Source organism: Rhineura floridana, chromosome 7 (genome assembly GCF_030035675.1).
Source record: "Rhineura floridana isolate rRhiFlo1 chromosome 7, rRhiFlo1.hap2, whole genome shotgun sequence".
Lineage (NCBI taxonomy): Eukaryota > Metazoa > Chordata > Lepidosauria > Squamata > Rhineuridae > Rhineura > Rhineura floridana.
The window spans coordinates 86,597,781-86,621,716 of NC_084486.1; the positions used below are offsets into that span (position 1 = coordinate 86,597,781).

Consider the following 23,936-nt stretch of genomic DNA (forward strand, 5'->3'; position numbering starts at 1 on the left):
CTTTCCTATTCTCTAATCCATAACCCCTGATACTATTTATTAAATTTATATCCCGCCCTTTCTCCCAGAAGGAACCCAGAGCGGCAAACAAAAACACTAAAGGCACTTTAAAACTTCTTAAAAACATTAAAATAAAGCAGTTCTGATGGGAGAGGAGAAAGATGAACCACCAAGATCAGTCTTGGTCTCATCACAATGCTAAATGAGGTAAACTATTCTAAGGCCCAAATTTCAAATGATTTCATAGTTATCTGGTGGGAAATGTTCCCACTCAAGAAGCTCTCTATACTAAGACTTCAATCTTTCACTAGAAGTATAAGGTCTATTGTTGTGTAATGGCTAAATGCAATATCAAACATCTTGGCAATGAACTCAAGAAGGCCTATAATTACCTATGACAATATACAAGCAATTACAACTGTTAAGTGATCCAAGAACTGTAGGCTGATCCAGTATTGTGCAATGGGTTTATTATGAGATTTGTGACAACTACAGAAATTGTGACAGGAAACCATCAGCGTTGCTGCCTGCTGTGTGCATCAAGCAAGTCCACAGCATATACCTTACAGTTGGATTGAAACCTGAAAGTGAAATGAGGTAACTTGAGGAACCCAGGCCATGCTGGTGCTATTCCAAAAAAACATGTAATTTAAAAAAGGCTGCAGACAAAAAAGGCTCTTGATTTCTCTTTAGAGATTAGTCTGGTATGAAAGCAGACTCCAGAGCTCTGGAATTTCTTCCCTTGCCCAAAATCAGGCATCTTGCAAATGTCAAAGCAAATCCCTTTTGCACCAGAATAGCCTTACGCTAAAGCTCGCATGCGCAGAGAAAGGGCTGGGAGGCTCGGCTCCCTCTTGGCCAAGCCCATTGAAAGATCACATCTGCAATTGTTCTGTTGAAGATAGCAATAACGTTATTGAGACAGAGCAAGCAGCAGAGAGCTGAGGTATGGTCGCATTCCTTAGTGTCATTTCCAATTTTGCAACAAAGCTGGAAAATATTGCATTATAATCCAGTGTGCATTCAGTCTGAGTCAATACTCATGATTCAGAGATCAACGTTTAAGTTCGTTAGCCCAAGGAAAAAAAACCCCTCAAGATCAAGAGATATTCACTGTATGGCCTCTGCCACTTTTATTGCCAGTCTTATAGTGAAATGTGAATTGCGACTAAGAAAAGAAAAAGAAAGGATTTAAGGTCAAAGCGACCATAATATAAAAACATTTAATTGACATCCTTTTTTCCATGGGCTAATTAAAGACAATCATATGATAGCTGCCACTATAACTCGTTCCTAAAGAACATACCTAGCCACTGCACAAAAGATTTCACCATTGACATGATGCTCTTGATGTCCCAGACATATGAGTACATGTCATAGAGGATTGTCCGATTGGCACAGTTGGAAAGACGAGTGAACATGCCCATCACCAAGCTACACATCTCTTCAAACTTGGTGGCTCGAGCACGCCATTCTTCAATCTAAAGAAAGAATTATAAACAAGAAATTTCACACACTGTATTTTCCTTCTAGCAAGATTTATGCTGATTTTGAAATTAGATAAAGATTATGACAATATCCATTCACTTCCACATCTACGGCCAGGGTGACCAAGAAGTTGCTCACTCATTCCAAGCCTGAAGAAACATTCTACGGCACAAGATACCCAACCACCAATTGGCCCACATGGATGATGTACGTAATTATCTACAGGCTAGATTCAGCTCAGGGACTTCATATGAAGTTGCCAGTAGATTTCTTTTGCTACTGTTTTTAATAGGGAATACACACACCTTTCAAGGAAAAAGATGCAGCCACTCACCTTTTCCGAGTCCTTTCCTTTGCAATTCACACTGACAACACTGCTGTTGGCTCTGAGCCACTGGAACTCTCGTAACATTTGGGCCCCTTTGAGCCCATGCTCATATGGGAGATAGAACAAGTCTGCAAGTAATTGTAGATCTTCTAGAGTCACTGGTTCTACTGCATATAACGGCTTCTCATGGGGACCAGGCACAAACTGCTCCTTGTTAGTTTGCTCGTCTGTCTGCATAGGTGCAATATCACTACCACAATCATCCTGCATTGACATCTCTGGAGATTTTGATTCAGCTATGCTCTCTTTATCAGTATCCATTGGTTTTAACTCCTCTGACATTTTTGCTTCAGCAATGTCAGTCAATATTTGATTGATATTCTTGTCAGCATCCTCTTGCTTTTCCACTACCATGTCCATTGGCTCCTCATCCAATTGCTTCTTTTCCTCCTCTTTGACAAGAACCTGTGTCTCACTGCTTAGTGCAGTTCCCTGGCTCATTATGGGCTCTTGGTAAACTGTTGTAACCACAGTGGTAGAATTTAGAGAGGATGGCGCAACCAGAGGTACGTCCACAACACTTGTTTTAGCGCCACTGTGGGCCACTTGCCTACCTGCAGACACAGAGCAAACAAACTTCAATACTATCCACTCAGCTATTTAATAAAATCAATTTTCCTACATGTAAATAACTTGTGAACAATACAACACACACACACTTGTGTGTATACGACACACTATCATGCAAGTGGCTACTTTGTTACAATTAGACAAATTTTGAAAAGGCATAGTCGACGCACATTTTTCACATGACAGAATACAAGTTTTTTTTGAACAGAGGTTATCTGCATGTGCTAATTAATGCAAAAGAACAATCCTTCAAGATTGGACTGCAATCTGTGATCAGCAATAATGACATTATTAAAGAATGCGGCTGTCAAAGTGGAGTCTTTATGGCAGATGATACTAGGATATATTTTTCCCAGTTGGATATGAGTACAAAGACTACTATGAACATTTTCTATCTGCATTTCAGGCACACTAATTTCACGTATTTTCAGTGTGATATGAATCCAAGCATAGATTTGCTAGTGCCTTGCTCCATCAAAGCCAAATGAAAAATACCCCTTTCCTTCCTGCTTCAGAATTTCTCACAAAGCATGCTGCTTCATGAAAATGAACCTATGTTACTCAGAAATCCCCACTGTTTCCTTTTAATTGTTTTAAATTAAATAATGTTTTTGATATGTGGTGAAACCTGAACAGCAGCAATCTTTTGAAATATTATTCAGCAGTTTCTACTGAGAACTTGAAAAACAGTTTGGGTTTCACCTTCATTCGCTCCAATACTAGGTGTGATAAAATGAAAACTCTTACTCACTGCTGTACTGATGAGGTACTGCAAATTCCTGTAGCCACTCTGTTAATGACAACTTCAATGCCAACTGTGGGCTATAGAGAACATCTGTTTCAATGTCTTCATCACTGCCTTCATTCTCCAATTTAATCTGGATTGAAACTGTACTGTCTTCAGTGTCAGCTGTGCAGATTAACAGAATATTAATTTGTAAACAAGATTCAGAATTACCATGTATTTTAATTTAAAGACAGACAGACAAAACACTATTTCATTAAGATGAATTGTTACTACCAGTGAGATAACAAAATTTAGCAGTGAGATTTCATAATTTGGCAATTTTTTCATTATATTTACCCAAGATTTGTGATTTGGCCCAGCTGTTGAGATGAAATTACTATAAACTAGCCATGCAAGTCTATCACAATAGCAAGCAGGTGGTAAGGCTTGGTTAACAATTCCAAAACAAACTTGCACTATTAAACTGATGCTTTGCACATAAACAAGTTCTTGATCACTTCAGCAATTCTTCATATAAATACTGGTTACACACTCAACTGGACATTTGAAAGCAAGGAAATGTCAAAAATGAGTTCCTGTCCTCTAAATGACTGTTCAAACTATTGTAGTGATTTTATTTAATGTACACCATCCTAGAATCCATGTTTTGGATGAAGGAATGGTTTAGTAACTTCAAAACAAATCAATAAAATAATCGGATCAGATGTCTGGCACTTGGAGCCTGCATCCAACTCCTTAACCTAAAACCAAACCAGAGGGCAAAAGCATTTAATCTATTTTGTTATTTCATTCATTTTTTCCTTCTGCATTCCAGGTTTTCTTGTTACTTTCTTTCTCAGCACCTTTATTTTGAAAGCTCAACCTACACTTCCTATAACTTCTCCCCTTCTACTGTAAAGTTTTTGAAGCTATTTAGTTCCATTTTAACATCTTCCCCAGCATCTGCTGATAGCTTTACAATGTTAAGAGTTCATTTTATAAAAAAAACAACTATGCTGTAGCCATTTTTGGCTTATCACCACTGCTTCAAAAACATTGAATAGCTAACTGTTTCCTCTTGACGTCAGTGCAAATGATAAAGATTTACACATGATGTCCTCTTAACATCATGCGTAAATCTAGAACCAAGTCACATTTCCTGAAATAAACTATTTGACTCAAAATTCAAGATTATTAGGACTATTTCTGCAAGCATTATTTCATAAGAGTGAATGAGCATTTCTGATCAACTTACTCATCACAACATCTTTTCTCACTCCATTCATGTTGGATTTATACCAAGTTGCAAGGGTGTGAATAGCAACAAAGTTGGCTTCAAATTCACAATTTGGATTGGTCAGGACTCCCTTTAAACGTGGAATAAGTTCTGTTGATCGACCTTTATATGGACCAAGAAACAGCCTTTTCTGATCATAGTCGTTAGCATGAATATTGTCCCAAATGACTGGAGCTCTACGAATTATCTTTGAAACTTCTTCAATGGACTCCACTGGAATGTCTTTAGATACCACTTTGGGACCTAAAATAGAGTTTGATAATGAAGGACTCAGAATATGCTTATGGAATAACCACAGATCACAATAAAATTTAACCAGTGTACTCAAATTAATAAAAATGCTGAATTAAGTTGGCAATCTCGTCTTAAATCAAAGTGCATTACTCACCTGTCCATAACACATCAATTCCAGGTAACAGCTTTTCCCCTACAGTTCGTAAATAGGGAGACTGAGCAACATTTGGATAACAGAAAGTGCCACAGTATTCTGGAACAGAGAAAAATACAAGTTAAAAGTAAGTTCACAGAGCATTTTGCTCTGTGTGTGGGGTATGTGTATGAGGAATAGCCATAGGATTGCTATAGCTCCTAATAGCCTACTATGTCACTTCTGACAGATTTGCATTTATATATCATTGTTACTTCTCATAAGGATTAAGGCAGTGTTCAAATGTATGCAGAAAACTAATTAAAATGTTACAACACCACAACTTTAGGGACTCCCACAGGAACCCCAAATTCTCTCAACGATGCTATTACCTTCCAAAAGGCTCCTCCCCTCTGTGCTCCAAAACTGAAGGTATTAGAAAGACTTTAAGAGGCTATCAGTTTACCAGAACCTCTTTTTAAGGTACTACAGCTGCTCCTGGCTATTGATCAGCTGGGGCATCTTGCCTATCTCTCTTTTAATCACCTGTGTTATGGGGACCAACTGACAGGTAACTGCAGAGGGTTGATAGTTCTTTGAGCTTGCCCTCTTCTCCAAGCCTTCACTTAGGTATTTTCTACAGAAGCTGGCTGAAAGCCAATTTCACTTTCTCCTCTCCCTGTAAAGAAGGGATTTTACCTCTACTATGCAAGCTCAATAAACTGAATTCAGAGTTATAGAAATTTACTCTTAACAGGGCATGTCTGATCATTTGTGGACTGCAGAAACAAGTTTAGAACTCACACGTATTTTTCTACAAAACTAGTGTATGTGTTTACATTTAAGTCTTTAAGTAAGCCTCAGTATCTCCAGTAAGGACCTTAATATCATACCAAAGTACAACCTAGCAAGACTGAAAACAGGATATACTCAGCCAATGGACCTTTGATTAGCTCAGCACCATAACTGGGGACAGCCAAAGGTGTTACAAATACTTTGGTGAATAAAGTCCTTTACCCATCAAGACCAGGGCAAAAGAGTATGTACAAACTTTTCACATCGGACTTTTCCCAACACAAGGACATTTCAAAAAGGGTAATGACAGAAGGAAAAAAACAAGCAAGGAAAGAAAGCCTGACAGAACATTCTGTGCTCTAGTTTAGCCTTTCCCATCCTTTTGCCTCCCAGATTTTGCTGGACTACAACTCCATCAGATTCAGCAAGCCTGGCCAATGGTCAGGGATTATGGGAACTATAGTCCAGCAACATCTGGGAACCCAAAGGTTGGGAAACGCTGCTCTAGTTCCAAAACTAGAAATTTTAAGAGTTGGCTATTCCCCATATAAAAGTTCTCTTTATTATATTTTTTTTCCGCATTGTAAAAAAAAAAAAGTTTTGATTAAAGTCATTTCTTCTTCCCTTCATACTCAGGGTATATACTCAAGTAAAGCACACAGCTTTCAGCTATCGATGAAGAAAGGGAGATTGGCACTCATTCTGGAGTCTAGTGAACATTTCTTGATTTCATAAATTAAACGCAGTTAGTACAAATAATGAACACAAATGACAACCAACAACTGTTGGTTACATGACAGTGCCAGGTTAAGACTGGTGTTGCCTCAAGCAAAGTTGGCTAACCCTTTAAAATCTCCCCCCTCCCCAATACACACATTTTGGTCTAGCCTGCAAATAGGTTTAAACAAACTCTCTAAGACAAAATCTACAGGAAGTGTGAAAGTGTATCACATTATTGAAACTAGCAGTCATAAACATGCACTCAGCTTACAACAGACTGCTGTGTGATATTTGCAACAAGTTCAAGTGTGGCATATGTACACCAGTTTAAAATGAAATCCAGCAACCACAAATTAGAAAACTTAGATGTGCCACTAGCACATTTCTATCTCTGAATTGGTTGAATGAATGAAAATGAGATACAAACTGTAAAAAATTTTGGGCAGGCCAATTCATATCATAACTTTTCATGGCCATCAGGCTCCAACAATTATCCTCACTACCTGCAAGCGTAGCTGGCATTTGTTTGGCAGCTGCATAGCTACGGCAGCTGGAGAACCTTGGCAACACAAGACCAAACCTCTAGTCCCACCCAACTGCCTTTCTTGCTCTAGGCTAAGAAAGGAAGAAGAGTTGTAAGCCAGGTGCCCAATGGCGCTCAGGGTACTTTCAGGGAACAGCATCCAACTGGCCATTCTCTCCACCAGCCTCTCTCTCAGGAAAGGCCATGGGTCAGGGTTTGCCTGGAAAGCAGGGGAACAAGAACAGAAGTATTTTGACCTCGTTTCTATTAAAATTCAGTATCTGCATTGTCACCTTACCTGTGGGACAGAACAGGAATGTTTCTGGCTCTCCTAGATACTGATAGATTTCATTAGTGATTGAGATCTGGGCATGTGCAAAAGAACTGAATACTTCTTTGTCTGCTGCACACATATTGTGATCAATATCATCAAACAATAACGCAAAAGATCTGCAACCAAACTGAGAAACCTAACAGGGAAAGGAAGAGAAGATAAAAACACTATTAATTAATACAACACAAAAGGTAGTTCATGAGTATGGGCAGTACCCAATGTAGTATTTCTGTTAGCGCAAGGCTTTATGTTTGCGCAACTAACTTCCCCCCTCTCCTCCCCCCGCACATGCTCTGTGCCCTCCCAAAATCTGCTGGGAGGACTGGGGGCAACCCAGAACAGATTTAGGATGCACACAGATGGAAGGAGGGGTAAAGTTCCACTGTGGAAGTGTAAATCCTTGTGCATCAGTGCTACAGATGTTTTCACCATGTGTATGGAATATTTCATAACTATGGCTGGAATAAAACTAAGGTAGTAGATTCTCTCGAGTTGGATTCAAACATGTGCCCTATGTGTCATAATGCTCTTCCCCTCTGGACTTAATCTGAACACATGTGTTTCCTACTGCTACAGCACTCCTCACCACAAGAGTGAAATTCGGAATCAGGGAGTCAAAAGGGGCCTATTGTTCTGTCCTTCTCTACAGTTTAGAAGAGAGGGCAGAGAAGACATTGTTGCCAGCCTTTTAGGTGTGATGCTGTTGCCTATTGCTTTGAACCTTTGGTGTACACTTCCTAGGGAAGCTGTCCATGAATGGTGTCAGCAATAATGGCAACCTGCATGAGTTTGCTAACTAGGTAGGTTGTACCACTGCATCAGTTACCACAGCAAGTCATTTTAGCACAACCATAAGATCACAGTTCTCAGATCTCTGACTGTGCAGTAATGTAACTAAGGGAGAGGAAAGAATTTTACCTTGACCCTTGACTTTTACTTAAAGGAAGTATCCCACTGGTGTAATTTTATCTAGAGATTTTTCAATTTATGATTTAAAATGTAATATATATAAATGAAAAATACCTGGTCCAGCTTGCGTTTCAATGTAGACACTTCTTTGGGGTTTGAGAAGGTAATATCGAGTCCAGGAGAGATGGCATAAATAAATTCTATCTCATATTCTTGAGCAGCTGCGATGAGAGTCATGAGCTGCTCTAGAAATCAAAGCCAACTATTTTAGCAACAACCAACAACAAAAAGTGAAGACATTTCATTAATCAGAATACATATGAATATCTTGCATGCAACTAATATTTTAAGAGAGAAGGAAATATGAATAGTTAACATTTCTTATCAGAACACATCCAACCCTATATGTCAGTGTGTATCAATATCCTCAAAGGTAGGTTGTTTGTGGGAAAACTATTTTTCCCCAGGTCAGTTACAACAGTATGCTAAAGGTATATATCCAGCAGAATTTATGTACTCATTAAGAAAATTAAGAGGAATGGAAGAGATTTAAATGAGTATTCCTAAAGTGCAAGAGACTACAAACTGGGAAAAGATTCTTGCTTAATCAAGCTTCTAAATTACAATTTATCATGTCCCTTAGGAACAGTATAAATTGAAGCTTCAATTGACCTCCCAGGTAAGTTAGGAATGCAACCCGACAATAATTCTATGCACACTTGGAAGAAAGCACCACTGAAAACATTAGGACTTGTTTTCAAGTAAACATGCATAGAATCAAGCTGCACATGTCAATCTGGACCATAGGGTTCTGTTTCATCTTTCACCTTTCGCATGGGAAGAAAGGGAAAACACTTGTGTCAAGTTATCTCAAGATATTAAATATCATTCACCTTTACAGTTATTCTTAATCTGTTTATCCCAAAACAGCTGTTTTTAATACAACTACTTTAAAGTGCATGAGATGAAAGGATTTTTCTTTAGGTCAGTATTTTTTTCATAATCCTGTGTCGACAGGTGGGCTCTTAAAAATATTGTGGTAATACACTGATGTCCAATGCTACGCTGGCATTTTTACTAAACATGGTTAGCTACAAACCACATTTATTACAATTATTTAGATCATATCTTTCAGGATACAAATCCTTTCAAACCAGCTTACAAGTAACAGTGATATAGTTTAAAATTGTTGTGGGATATTATTAACTTTCCATCAACATCCTCTCTATAGGCCCTTTAGTAGTTCAAGGCCCTGAGGAGATGGGGGTAAGTCCAGCTGGAGTGGGCTATGGTTCTTTGCCAGACTCCGTCTCCTGGAATCTGTCTCACGGGACTCTACGTAGTAGACAACCCTGTAGAAGTGTGTGTGTATGCGTGCAGGGAGAGAAAGTGGAAGTCCAGCTGGAGCAGAAGTGGATTTGCAACCTATAATTTGAGCTGACCATGGTTCACAAAAATGCTGGTGCAAATGTAATGCTGTACCACAGCTAGCTCTAAAAATGAAAAAATGAAGGGAACTGATGAGCTAGTTGGGAAGAATAGCAAGCACATCTCTTTTTGTACATATCTTTTTGTACACCGCCCAGAGAGCCTCCGGGCTTAGGGCGGTATATAAATTAAATTAAATAAATTAAATAAATAAATGAACCATGGTTAGGTGATCACTATTATATCCGTACCAGGCCTTTCAAGTCAGAAACCAAGTCAGTTATCAGATCTCTTCTCTACTTAGGAAACACTGTGGGTTGGCTTTTTTCACCTTGGCATTAAAACAAACAGAAATGGTTCCAGAGCACCATGTGAGGTCACATAATGAAGTAACCTCGCTAAAGCTAAGCAGGTCTGGGTCTGGCAACTGCCTGGATGAGAGGACTACCTGAGAATCCCATGTATACTATCTTGAGTTCAGTGACTGAACTGCTGGGGGGGAGGGGGGGCAGAAGAGATTATAAAATAAATAATCTGCATTTGCTGCAACACAACACTGATTTTCCCTCATCCAGTCTGGCAGAGAATAGTGTAGTGTTAGGTTACAGGTATACCTTTAGAGATATTTACTGCATCTTTTAAATTAAGCAGAAAAGAAAACCAGTCGTTTCCTTTACACTTTTTAATTTACTATCCAAATGAGAGAACAAATGTAATTCACTGAATATTTTTCTGAAAATACAGTAAGGCTAGTTACCAGCTTCCTCCACAGAATACATTTCTCGCCAAAACATCCTGTGCTTGTAATCATCTTTTGGTGCATATAGGTATGTATTTAGTCCCCATTTCTGAAGTCTACAAAGTAAAAAAAAATGTTGTTAGAAAAACATTCCACAAATGTAATTTACTTACTCTCATAGCCAAATGTAGCCATGTAAGTTATGCAACATTTCAGGTAGACTGATCTAGAAAAGCCAAAAATGGCACACCTAGACCAATAATTGTTACAAGGAGGATAGATAAGAGAATATATTATACAAATCAGTGATTTAGGATAGATGTATGTTTTCCAAGCTTTTACTCTGTTATTCCTAATGGTCATTTTCAGGTACACCCTCGGGAAATTGTGCTATTGGTCATGCCTGATCTTTGCAGTGGTATGAATGGTGCATCTTACTACAGGTGGTAGGAATCTGTGCAGGTGCAGTCATTCTGGCAGGCAAGGAAATTCCACAAATTGGTGCTATTAACAATATTTTCTAATGTTTGCACAAAGATATCACCTTATGTTGACTGTGACATGCTTGGAAATAGCGCGTCTTTGGAGGGCACCATCCACTTTCCTAGAACAAGGTGACTAAATAAAGTTCATCAGATAGCATTTTGGAGATGTTAACTCAACAAAAGAGAGTTATGAGGGCACTATCTTCCAAAGATCAATTTATGGATATCAGGTTTCAATTCATTTTATTTGTGAATTGTGCAACACAAGGCAGAACCTCAGTTACAAGCTTCTTTCTAGAAGGACCTCTTTCCAAAGCCATAATATAACCTCATTTTTATGGTTATGCTATTTATTGTTATTGTTATGTATTTCAAGATTGCTTGAGATATATACCAGCATCATGTACTTTGTTTATTGGTTGTTATTTCAAAAGCAGTGCAAATTTCAATGAAAAATCCTTTCCCCCCACAAAATGTGCTCAAAAGCAAGCTTCTAAAATATATGTACATATAGACATGTGGTTAGATAATGAGGTTCGATAGCAGACATCTCTTGCTTAACTGTTTTTAAATATGTCTACTCCCTTAAAGGGAACAAAGGTTTTCACACAGATGCAACCATGGGGAAGAAGCCAGAAAGTCAATCATCCAACAAAACATCTTCAGAAAAAGAACTGCTCTAGAGTATGGAGGAAAAATGCTGAAACGCAAGAGTTTTATCAAAGGCCAATATGAAATTTAGATAACAAAACCACCTGGGACTTTGCATAAACTTACTTGTATTACCTATATTCTATTTGGAAAGAGTGAGCAGTCATTTTGATCTGGGTATGGTTACAAGAACAGAAGACAAGTGCTACTGCAAGTTTCCCAACTTTTAACAGGCAACAGTAAAGGATTCCCTTGGTGCACACAATGGAAAGGGAATGAGGATAGTTGAGAAGAAAACAGAAGGGAAATGCCTCTCCTCTGACAGAATGTTCTGGTGTAGAATACATTCATTTCACACAGAAACTCATCTATGAGGCAGCAAAAAGAAATTAATTTTTCTTTATTTATTGCATTTATACCCCACCGTTCTTCCAAGAAGCTCAAAGCAGCATATATAGTTCTCGCCCATTCAACTTATCCTCACAACAACCCTGTGAAATAGGTTAGGCTGAGAGGGGATTTGAATTTACATCTCCTGGTCTGCCATGCTGACCCAGCCTTTCCCAACCTCCAGATGTTGCTCTCTGGGCTGATGGGAATCGTAGCCCAAAACATCTGTAGGGCACCAGGTTGGAGAAGGCTCCTCTAACCACCATATGTACCAATAATTCTACCAAATTATATGCTATTTATAAACTAAACTAAAAACACAATACATTAAAGCTCAGCACAACAAAGCAAGATGGTCTGCCCCCGGAGACTAATGGAATGCACTGGATTCCTGAATGCCCTGGGGGAGTTCCCAGTAGGTAGACCAGGTGACCCTGTTGAAACCCTTGTCACACTGTCGAACAGCAAGGCGTGCCAGGGTCTTGACACAGTTGCTGCTAAGTGCCCTCTCTGGCATTGTGGAGCCCGGTTTGCACCTTGGTACACCAGTGAACTAAGGGCAATGAAACAGACTGGATGATAGCTAGAGCAGTGGTTCCCAATCTTTATGAGCATGGGACCCCCTTTATAAGCTGAAAAAAAATTGTGACCCCCTCCCCCTAGGGAGGCAGGCTGGCTGCCAGGAAGGAAGGGGGAAAGCAGCCTTACTTTGCAGGCTTGCTTCTTTTTGCTTCACAAAAAGCCCTCTCCTCTCATTCTAAGCAAGGGCGTTGCCAGTAGCGGCAGTGCAAGGAGATGGGAATCAGTGATAGTAATCCCCTCTTCTTCCTGGTAGCTCCACCCTCAGCCTCCTTTGGCATCTGCCATGTATTTTATAAGCAGGTGCCTGCCCTTAGTGCTCCTGAAAGATGCTCTGGCACTTCAGGAAAAGGCCTCCCCTCTCGTTTGGAGCAAGGGGGAGGTGTCATCTGCAGCAGCAGTGGAAAGCAGACGGTGTCGAGGGAGTGAAGACTTTTTAAAAAAATTAATAAATAATTCATTTCTTTACCATTCACGGCCCCCTCTGGATTACTTTGCGGCCCCCCTGGGGGTCCCGGCCCCCAGGTTGGGAACCACTGAGCTAGAGCACAAGTGGCGAAAGATTTGCTGTGAGGCTGATTGGGCACAAGTGAAATATCATTACCGTGCCTACTGTGTGGCGGTGAGGGTGGCGAAGGCGGCCCACTTCTCTGCCTCCATTGTATTCTCAAGTAGCTGTCCAGTGGAGTTTTTCCGTATTGTTAGGGGTCTGTTGACATCAACTCCAGGAAATGGAGGTTTAGACCCTTCAGAGGCCCACTGTGAATTGTTTGCAAGGCATTTTGAGGGTAAAGTTGCTCACCTCTGTACCACTCGATGCCCCATTCACATCTACTGTAGTCCCCAATGAGGTGTCCAGTGCAACATCTGCTGCAACTTTTGGGGAATGGGTTCAGTTGATGTGTCCTGATGGCATAGACTAGGTGCCTGCAATGATGCGGTCAGCAATGTGTCCTCTACTCTTGCCCTTCTTGGCTTATTAAAGCTTGCTGACAGGGTTTGACTGAGTGGATCCAGGGTGTGGTCAATGAATCATTGCAGGAGGGAGTGGTTCCAGCTGCCCTGAAAGAGGCAGTGATTTGACTGCTCCTGAAAAAGCCCATCCTGGACCATTGGTCTGCAACAATTACCGACCGGTTGCAAATACCCCCTTTTTAGGGAAGGTGATTGAGAAGGTTGTAACGCAGCAAGTATTCTTGGATGAAACACATTATCTTGACCCATTCCAGTCTGGATTCAGGCCTGGTTATGGGGCTCAATCGGCCCTGGTCGCCCTGATGGATGACCTTTATCAGGAGAAGGACAGGGGGAGTGCGACCCTGTTACTCTTACTTGATCTCTCAGCAGCTTTTGATACCATTGACCATGGTATCCTTCTGGGCCGACTTGGTGAGATGGGTATTGGAGGCACTGTTTTACAGTGGTTCCGATCCTATCTCTAGGGTCATTTTTAGAGAATAGCATTGGGTGATTGTCATTTGGCCCCCTGGCAGTTGTGCTATAGGGTGCCGCAGGGTATCATCTTGTCCTCAATGCTGTTTAACATCTATATGAAGCCCTTGGGAGAATCCAGAAGTAACACCAGGTCCAGCAATACTCCCAGTTTATGAACCCAATATTTTGAGGAGAGTGGAACCCTGTCCAGAACAAGCATTTCTACAACGAATCAGTCTTATATCATCAACTGTCTTATTTGGATTTTTTATTCACTCTCTCCTTGTCCATCACTGACTATAGGCATGCATTCAAGGACTGCACTGCCTCACCTCAGAGTTTGATGGAAAGGAGAAACAGCTGCATGTCATCAGCATATGGATAACACTGAATTCCTTATCCCCTGATGATCTCTCCCAGTGGTTTCATATAGATGTTTTATGGGAGACAATACCGAACTCTGTGGAACCCCTTAGGAAAACTCCGATGGGAAGGAGTAACAGGCTCCCACCAACACCTTTTGGAATATGACCTCCAGAATTAATATTTAGTAGAGGAGAAAAGTTTACCCGCATATTTCTGGACTAAAACTAAATCAGAACCCATTCTTTTTACTATCACATATTGAAATCCAGAGTTAACTTATTATACTTGTTATTAATGGCAGGAATCATTCAGTTTTTTATGACCTTGTGGCTCCCCCACCCCCCATTTACATTTTTCAAACCATATGCCTTAACTCTGCACTAAATACACTTTTTTCACAACTGACCAATTATAAAGAAGAATGATACACTAAATAATGTTACATACCTTCTAAAAAGCTCCTTTCTCTGTTCCATAACCCAAGGTCTTCCATAAAATCCTGTGGGGAAAGATTGAAAGTAGACAGTTTCAAATATTATGCTTCTTCTTAAAGAAACATTCAGCTAGCTTCCAAGGCACAAAATATTTGAACTTATTTATAATTCATAGCAGTACATGACTGCTACTTCTAAATTATTATTCTTTCTTTCCTTACAAACCACCTTTTGTTACAACTATAGGGCCATTTGTTGTTGTTGTTATATGCCTTCAAGTCGACTTATTGCGACCCTATGAACTACCGACCTTCAATAGCATCTGTTATAAACCACCCTGTTCAGATCTTGTAAGTTCAGGTCTGTGGCTTCCTTTATGGAATCAATCCATCTCTTGTTTGGCCTTTCTCTTTTTCTATTCCCTTCTGTTTTTCCAAGCATTATTGTCTTTTCTAGTGAAGGATGTCTTCTCATGATGTGTCCAAAGTATGATAACCTCAGTTGCATCATTTTACCTTCTAATGATAGTTCTGCTTTAATTTGTTCTAACACCCAGTTATTTGTCTTTTTCGCAGTCCATGGTATGCACAAAGCTCTCCTCCAACACCACCTTTCAAATGAGCTGATTGTTCTCTTATCCACTTTTTTTTACTGTCCAACTTTCACATCCATACATAGAGATCGGGAATACCATGGTTTGAATGATCCTAACTTTAGTGTTCAGTGATACATCTTTGCATAAATACAGTACATAGTCAAAACATAGTTAAACTAAAAACCTATGGTACAGCAGTCAATAAAAACATTTTTAGGCACAATCTAGCATATTAAGATGATCCTAAGGACTGGGTACATAGATGTTTTTAAAACATCACACTGTAAGCAGTGAATCTCAACAATGAGCAGGGCATTCAGAGATGATGCCCCATAACCAAAAAGGCCACTGTCAAATGAGCAACACTCATAGGTGTGACCATGAGCAGGACCTCTCCTGCAGACCCCAAGGCCCAAGCTGGTGGTTACAGGGAGAGGCACTGCTTCAAGCAATTGGGACCCAAAACATTTAGGACCGTATATGTCAATATCAGAAGCTTGAACTGTGGCCAGAAGTGTATGGCAGCCAATGCAGATAAGAAAAGGTGTTGCATGATGCCAGCTTGAAATGATGTCAAGTCACCTGGTGATGACATTCTGCACCAGCCTTAACTTCCAGACCAATTTCAAAGCTTGCTCCACACAGAATGCATTACAGTAGTCCAAGTCTGATGTTACCAGTGCATGGACCACTGTGGCCAGGCTATCCTGGAACCAGGGACAGTCATAGCTAGTGAGCCAGCCAAGGCTGGAAAAAGGTGCTCCTTGCCACTGTGGCCACCTGGGCCTCCAGTGACAAAGCTGGATCCAGAAATATTCCCAGCCTACATACCTGCTTCTTCAGGAGCAGTGCAACCCCATCTAGAAGAAGCCATCCTCCTACTTCTCTTTGCCTCATTTTTTATGAGGCAAAGGAGGAATACAATAAATACTGCTGCTGAAGGAATTCATTGTTGGGAGCTAAACAGAATTTGGGAGATGTACTGTAGAACCCAGCACAAGAGCCCTGAGGCTGTGCCATAATAAACTAATAATAATTCACTATACAGATTTGTTAAGCAACTTTGATTAAGGCATAGTGAGAACCGGTGAACTAGCAGTACACATTAGCTGTCTAAAGCTGCATTGAGTGGTTTGCAACATAATTAGGTCTCAGTCAAATTAACTTGTTCCTTTAAGTGGTGCCTGAAGTTGTCCATATAAACCTGTACGGCGATGTAAAATGCTGAGAGCTGAAACCTGAATACGTGATACATGTCATAGCTTATGTCCTATTGAGGACTATTGGGAGGCATTTCTTTCAGGAAAAATATATTTGTGTCTATTGTACACTCAGTTTGTTTCCTTGATGTGAACCAGGGATGCTACTACAATGACTGACACAAGCCCCTCTACCCACATCTGTTGCCACTGGGATCAATCACTCTGTGCAATTCATATAAAAATGCATCCAGTATATTGGTACTTAACATTACACCTAAGCATGTGCCCATGTGAAATAGCCAACCCAAAATCATGTTATTCAAGTTTTTTTATGGGCACAACTGTTCCGACAACACTGCCTCTACATCCTTCAGTTTGGACATCAAAGCTACCCTCTTTTGTGTGTCCCACCTACAAGACTGAAGAGAAAGCTATAACACTGGTTACATTATATAAATGCTATACAACCACTGTCCCCCAAAATGCATCACAATAATCCTCAATGAGACATAAGCTCCAACAACTTGCATATAGACTTGTTTGCTACTGGTTGGATGCCATACATGCCAGAAGGTGAAGGAAGTTTGATGCCTTGATCTTACCCTCCACATACCACAGTTACCCAACATGAAACATGGCATGACTTGTGCATGTTCTTACACAAGTAAAACCAGGGTTCCACAATTTTGCTTCCCACACTCCAATGTCAAGTGTTACTGTCTTCTGGTGAATATGACAAGCCCCAGTCTTGGAGTTGCAGAGATGGGCAAGGATTGTATTTACGGTTGAATGGTTAAGATCCACACTTTTTCTCCAGCTGAAAGGCTGGGGGTTGTTTGGCTGCTACATTGCTAAAGCACCCAGAAAACCTTTGTGGTGCATAAGCCAAACAGTCCCCCACTGCCCTTTCCAGCTTCTTCTTCTTCTTTGTTGTTGTTGTTGTTGTGGGGGAATAGGATTTCCCTTGATCTATGAAGAAGTACAATGCAAAGTAAGGGGCCAGGAGAGAAGCAGGATCCTGGCAACCACAATTTTTACATGGCTACTTGGACAGTAAAAAATAGTAGCCTCCTGAGCTCAATTATTTTTAAAACCCAACTTAAGTCCTAAAACAAAGAATTAAATCAGATTATCCAAGTATTTTAAAATATAAGGAAAGTAAAGATGAAAGATGTATTTTTAACAGTGTCTGTACAAAGACTCTGAAAACTGGCAGTGTGGGTAGCTGTTATTCTCGGCTATGGTTGCCAAAACCATCAATATGGCAGTTTTCATTACAAGCTTCTCACTCCAGGAACAAAGGGTTTTGGGAGTTAGGTCTGTGCCTGGCTGTGCTTTAGCAAAAGTGCGAACATGGCTGGCATGAGCCAAAACTGCAACTAGCAGTGCAGCTACAGTTGCTATTTTAGAAGGTTATGCACACACAAAAATGCATTTTTGCATACAATGCAATTCATAATGGATTTAAAAAAGCTATTTCATCCCCAACAGCATCTGGTATAGTCACCTGACTTTTCAATTCTCCCCAAATAACTTGACTCAAAGTACCCACAACTGTAAGTACTCTATACCAGGAATGCCAGGAAGAGGGTACCCTTTAGGCGTTGTGGACTTAACTCTCATAATCCCCAGTTAACATGACTAATGATGGGATTTTCAGTTCAAAACATCAGGAAAGCACCAAGTTGGCTACCCCTGACAACATGCCAACCTATTAATCAGGTTGGAAATAAGCCTCTTTCCCCAAATTCAGAGCTAATCAAACCTGCAGACATATAACTTGTCACAAAAAAGCATATAGCACAACTGATGCTCATTAGCATGTGGGAGAAAAAAAATTAAACTCAAATCTAGATTTAGACTGATATTTACAACTTAAATCCATGCTACATCAAGATGCATGCATGAACCTCTACCACCAACTCTGAACAAGACTGAAGGTTGTATTCAACATAACACTAAGGGAACTTGCACAATGGAATGTTCTCCACTTCTCCTCTCTCTCCCATCCCCCCCATCTGTTGTGCAGATTTGGGAATGGCACATGGGGGAAGAAGGGGGCAATCCTGTTGCACTAGCATAAATATTTTATTGAATACCACCTTATGTCTTGAAGCAGAAGCAACAGGCCTTTCTTAAGCCTGCGGTAATCCTCCAGGCCACAGGTAGCCAACATGTTGGTCTCCAGACATTGCTGAACTACATCTCCCATGATTCTTGACCATCAACCAGCTGGCCGGGGGTGATGAGAGTTTGAGTTGGAGCACCCCTGGTCTAAGCAGCAGCACTACCTACCGCTGTATAACATAAGCACTCAATACTAGAAGAACCACGAATGTGTATCTCACATTCATTGAATGAGCCCCAAATTCTGTCTATCAAGGAAAACATGAGAAAACAAACCTACTAAATTTATCAATTCCAGCATATTCTTACTTTCTTGGGTAAGGTTAGCTAAACTGTAATCCAATCAGCAACCAGACTACTACACACAGACAGAAAACTTAGGGCAAAGGAAAAAACGTTAGTTTTTTGACAGTGCCAGGGGACTCTTCGTCATCGTTGGTGCACATACCGCAGTTTCGTAACGTTTTCGCTATGGGTACGCATATGAAAGGAAGAACTAACGTCTGACTCGGAATTTGCAGGACTTAAATTCAGTGAACTGTCTAGAAAATTTAAAGAGAGATGGATTAAAAAGACAATAATGCTGGGAAAAACAGAAGGGAGTAGAAAAAGAGGAAGATGCTATTGGAGGTCGCTGATTCATAGGGTCGCCATAAGTCGTTGTCGACTTGAAGGCACATAACAAGAGAAAACGGAGTTAACTCTCCACCACCAGAATTCATTCCCGGGGCGGAGCCGGAGCAAAATGCTTTGTTTAGATTAAGACTCTCCTCGCTTTCTACCGTGAATTCAGCCGGCCCCATTAAATCTCTCGTTACCTTCTACGACGCCGCAAAGGAACCGTCGCGCGCCCCCATTGCCCACAACTCCGGAGCCGCTCTCGGGATCCGCTTCTGGTCCCGTTGGATCGGGTCTCGTAGGGGGGGACTCGGTTGGGGGGGCGACAGTAGCTCCAGGGCTCGGGCCTGGTGTGCCCTGAGGCTCCCCCCGCGTCTCATCGACCATCCCGGCCAGGTCCGCTCCAGGACTCCCGTCCGTCGCCATCGCCTTTCCCAGGTCTCTAACCGGGGCAGGCTACGCTTGCGCGGAGAAAACCAGCCCCAACTGGTCGGAGCCGGAACCAACCGCCCTGCTCGCTTGACTGCCAACCCGGACCGCGGTTGCTGATCACGTGCAGCTCCACCTCCTTTCCTCCGCGCGCCAGGCTAAGGAGCGGGAGCGAGCAATCAACAAAGCAGCTGCTTGAGTGAACGAACAGACTAACTGGAAGGTAGAGAAGAGAAAAGGTGGCGGAAAAAAGTATCTACAGCGCAAGCGCGCGGGACTGGCAGGTTATTGACTGCGCATGTCTTGCAAGGTCGAAAGGGGACGGGCATGTTAATACGCACGCGCAAAAATACAATCGTGGCCTACTGCGCATGCGAGCCACGATTTGCTTCGAACCGCGACGTTCCAGCGCATGCGCAAATCGTGCACGGATGTCGGAGGCGGCTAGTGCGCACGCGAGGAGGGAAATAAACGAAGTAGTGAGCGTCAAACCGCATGCGCAGAACCAGGGCACGGGGGTTGTTCCACTGAACAAGGATCCTCCCCTTGCGCAGGGGGAAAAAAGGCAGTAGGCTTCTCGGCTGACTTCCCGCCTCATTGCGCATTTATAGAGGAGGAGCTTGCGGTTAGTTGCTTTGAGGTTTGACCTACTTTCCGAGAGTGATAGCAACGTTGAGGCCTTTGTAGCATGCTGGGTAGATTAAGTATCAAAACCTACGCAACTTTTCAGTGTAAGGAAGAACCAAGGTGTAAATGTAACGAACTAATGTTCCTTCGTGGTGTAGTGATTAAGTGTCAGACCACTAAATTCACCCGGCTTAAAATTCCCACTCAGACACGAAGCTCGCGTGGTGACATTGGGCTAGTTACTTTCAGCCTAGCCTACCTCACAGGGCTGTTTTGAAGATAAAAAGGGGGTGGACTTCCCAAACACCTTGATGAAAGGGCTGAATTAAAACGAAATAAATAAGGAACAGGGAAAGGACTATAGCTAACTGGTAGAGCACATGGTTTACATGCAAGTAGTTCTGGGTTCAGTCTCTGGCATCTGTAGGTTGAGGTGAGAAAGGCCTCTGTCTAAAACTTTGGAGAACCCAAGCCGCTCATCATGACGCTGAAGTTGGTTCCTAGTTCCCAGTTCCCAGTTCCTTATTTGTGTGAAATTTCAGTCACTAACAAAGAAGAAAAGTTGACAGCTACAGCAACGTCAAGCCAAATTTAAAATGCCCCTGAACCCCAAAATAAATAATGGGGTACCGTGTATGATATATCGCTGTAATCAGGAGACTCTCGCCATCAAGACCGACAATAAATTTACACAATCAAAATCATCAGGATTCCGATATTATCATAAATACATAATGATGTCATAAAATCAAATCATAAGTAACTGGCGATACACCCCCCAAAATCTGCTCTGGGCCAGGACAAATCATACACCCCAGGAAAGGGGAGGGTGTCCCCTACAAGATGCCACTGCGTCCTGCCTGGCCCAGAGCCTCTACTGGACACCAGGCACTCACGAGGGCATCTATGCAAAATCAAACTGGACAAAAACACGCAGAAAAAAATTAGTAACGGGGTACACGCCCCAAATTCTGCCCTGGGCCAGGACAAATCATATACCCCAGGAAAGGGGAGGGTGTTCCCTACGAGATGCCACTGAGTCCCGTCCGGCCCAGAGCTTCTGCTGGGCACCAGACACACGAGGGCATCTATCCAAAATCGAACTGGACAAAAACATGCAGGAAAAAATAAGTAACTGGGGGTACACGCCCCAAAATCTGTTCTGGGCCAGGACAAATCGTATACCCCGGAAAGGGGAGGGTGTCCCCTACGAGATGCCACTGCGTCCCGCCTGGCCCAGAGCCTCTGCTGGGTGCAGGGCACATGGGAGGGCATCTATCCAAAATCAAACTGGACAACAACTTACAGGAAAAAATAAGTAACTGGGGGTACACGCCCCCAAATCTGCTCTGGGCCAGGACAAATCATATACCCCCGGAAAGGGGAGGGTGTCCCCTATGAGATGCCACTGAGTGCCGTCCAGCCCAGAGCTTCTGCTGGGCACCAGACACTCACGAGGGCATCTATGCAAAATCGAACTGGACAAAAACATGCAGGAAAAAATAAGTAACTGAGGGTACACACCCCCAAATCTGTTCTGGGGCAGGACAAATCATATACCCCAGGAAAGGGGAGGGTGTCCCCTACGAGATGCCACTGCGTCCCGCCTGGCCCAGAGCCTCTGTTTGGTGCAGGGTACATGGGAGGGCATCTATCCAAAATCGAACTGGACAAAAACATACAGGAAAAAATAAGTAACTGGGGGTACACGCCCCAAAATCTGCTCTGGGCCAGGACAAATCATATACCCCCGGAAAGGGGAGGGTGTCCCCTACGAGATGCCACTGAGTGCCGTCCGGCCCAGAGCTTCTGCTGGGCACCAGGCACTCACGAGGGCATCTATGCAAAACCAAAGCAGACAAATACATGCAGGAAAAAATAAGTAACTGGGGGTACATGCCCCAAAATCTGCTCTGGGCCAGGACAAATCATATACCCCAGGAAAGGGGAGGGTGTCCCCTACAAGATTCCACTGTGTCCCGTCCGGCCCAGAGCCTCTGCTGGGTGCAGGGCACATGGGAGGGCATCTATCCAAAATCAAACTGGACAAAAACTTACAGGAAAAAATAAGTAACTGGGGGTACACGCCCCAAAATCTGCTCTGGGCCAGGACAAATCATATACTCCAGGAAAGGGGAGGGAGTCCCCTATGAGATGCCACTGCGTCCCACCTGGCCCAGAGCTTCTGCTGGACACAGGTCACATGGGAGGGCATCTATCCAAAACCAAAGCAGACAAAAACATACAGGAAAAAATAAGTAACTGGGGGTACATGCCTCAAAAACCGCTCTGGGCCAGGACAAATCATATGATGGTGTACTCTATGACATGCATGTCTTTCCCAGCTAAAATAATGAAGAGTAAATATGGCAAAACTGGTACAGAACGGGGCAGCGTGCCTGATTAAAAGCAGCTGCTGGTGAGATCGTATCACTCCAGTGCTAAAAGAGCTGCACTGGTTATCAGTTGCTTACCACGCCCAATTCAAGGCGTTAGTTTTGACCTTTAAAACCTATACGGTTTCGGCCCAGTCTATCTAAAGGAGCGCCTCCAGCAACATCAGCTATGCCACCTAACAAGATCAGCCTCAAAAGACCTTCTCTCCATCCCATCAGTCAAAACAGCCAAACTGGTGAGAATGAGAGAGAGGGCTTTTTCAATTGTGGCCCCCACCCTGTGGAACTCCCTCCCAAATGATCTCCGCCATGCCCCTTCTATGATGAGCTTCTGCCGGGCCTTGAAGACCGGGCTCTTCAGGCAGGCTTTTGGGGTGGGCTAGATTTTATCTTCATTGTTTTTAGATTTTCAATGTCTAGGTATTATATGCCTATGTTGTATGTCGCCCAGAGTGGCTGGACAGCCAGCCAGATGGGTGACTAATAAAGTCTATAAATAAATAAATAAATAATAATTTGTGGTGACCACTACAAGAACATAAGAACATAAGAACATAAGAAGAGCCTGCTGGATCAGGCCAGTGGCCCATCTATTCCAGCATCCTGTTCTCACAGTGGCCAACCAGGTGCCTGGGGGAAGCCCGCAAGCAGGACCCGAGTGCAAGAACACTCTCCCCTCCTGAGGCTTCCGGCAACTGGTTTTCAGAAGCATGCTGCCTCTGACTAGGGTGGCAGAGCACAGCCATCATGGCTAGTAGCCATTGATAGCCCTGTCCTCCATGAATTTGTCTAATCTTCTTTTAAAGCCATCCAAGCTGGTGGCCATTACTGCATCTTGTGGGAGCAAATTCCATAGTTTAACTATGCGCTGAGTAAAGAAGTACTTCCTTTTGTCTGTCCTGAATCTTCCAACATTCAGCTTCTTTGAATGTCCACGAGTTCTAGTATTATGAGACAGGGAGAAGAACCTTTCTCTATCCACCCTCTCAATGCCATGCATAATTTTATACACTTCTATCATGTCTCCTCTGACCCGCCTTTTCTCTAAACTAAAAAGCCCCAAATGCTGCAACCTTTGCTCGTAAGGGAGTCGCTCCATCCCCTTGATCATTCTGGTTGCCCTCTTCTGAACCTTTTCCAACTCTATAATATCCTTTTTGAGATGAGGCAACCAGAACTGCACACAGTATTCCAAATGCGGCCGCACCATAGATTTATACAATGGCATTATGATATCGGCTGTTTTATTTTCAATACCTTTCCTAATTATTGCTAGCATGGAATTTGCCTTTTTCACAGCTGCCGCACACTGGGTCGA

The 23,936-nt window shown here is 42.3% G+C and overlaps 1 protein-coding gene across 3 annotated transcripts in view; it reads right to left on the bottom strand.

Moving 5' to 3' along the window:
• OGA (O-GlcNAcase) overlaps nt 1–19,929 on the bottom strand; it is a 38,849-nt gene extending 18,920 nt beyond the window's left edge. The window contains exons 1-10 of one of the 3 annotated variants that reach the window (XM_061636233.1): nt 19,367–19,927; nt 14,638–14,689; nt 10,304–10,401; nt 8,233–8,363; nt 7,174–7,345; nt 4,859–4,957; nt 4,429–4,713; nt 3,198–3,356; nt 1,823–2,430; nt 1,307–1,481 (exon numbers count right to left, since the gene is read on the bottom strand). In XM_061636233.1, the coding sequence (XP_061492217.1) occupies nt 1,307–1,481; nt 1,823–2,430; nt 3,198–3,356; nt 4,429–4,713; nt 4,859–4,957; nt 7,174–7,345; nt 8,233–8,363; nt 10,304–10,401; nt 14,638–14,689; nt 19,367–19,592 (2,005 nt within the window). In that variant the 5' untranslated portion in view covers nt 19,593–19,927. Of the gene's footprint in view, nt 1–1,306; nt 1,482–1,822; nt 2,431–3,197; nt 3,357–4,428; nt 4,714–4,858; nt 4,958–7,173; nt 7,346–8,232; nt 8,364–10,303; nt 10,402–14,637; nt 14,690–19,366 lie in introns of all 3 variants that reach the window. The other 2 variants (XM_061636234.1, XM_061636236.1) reach the window with 2 other exon arrangements.
• Nucleotides 19,930–23,936: the final 4,007 nt, after the last annotated feature.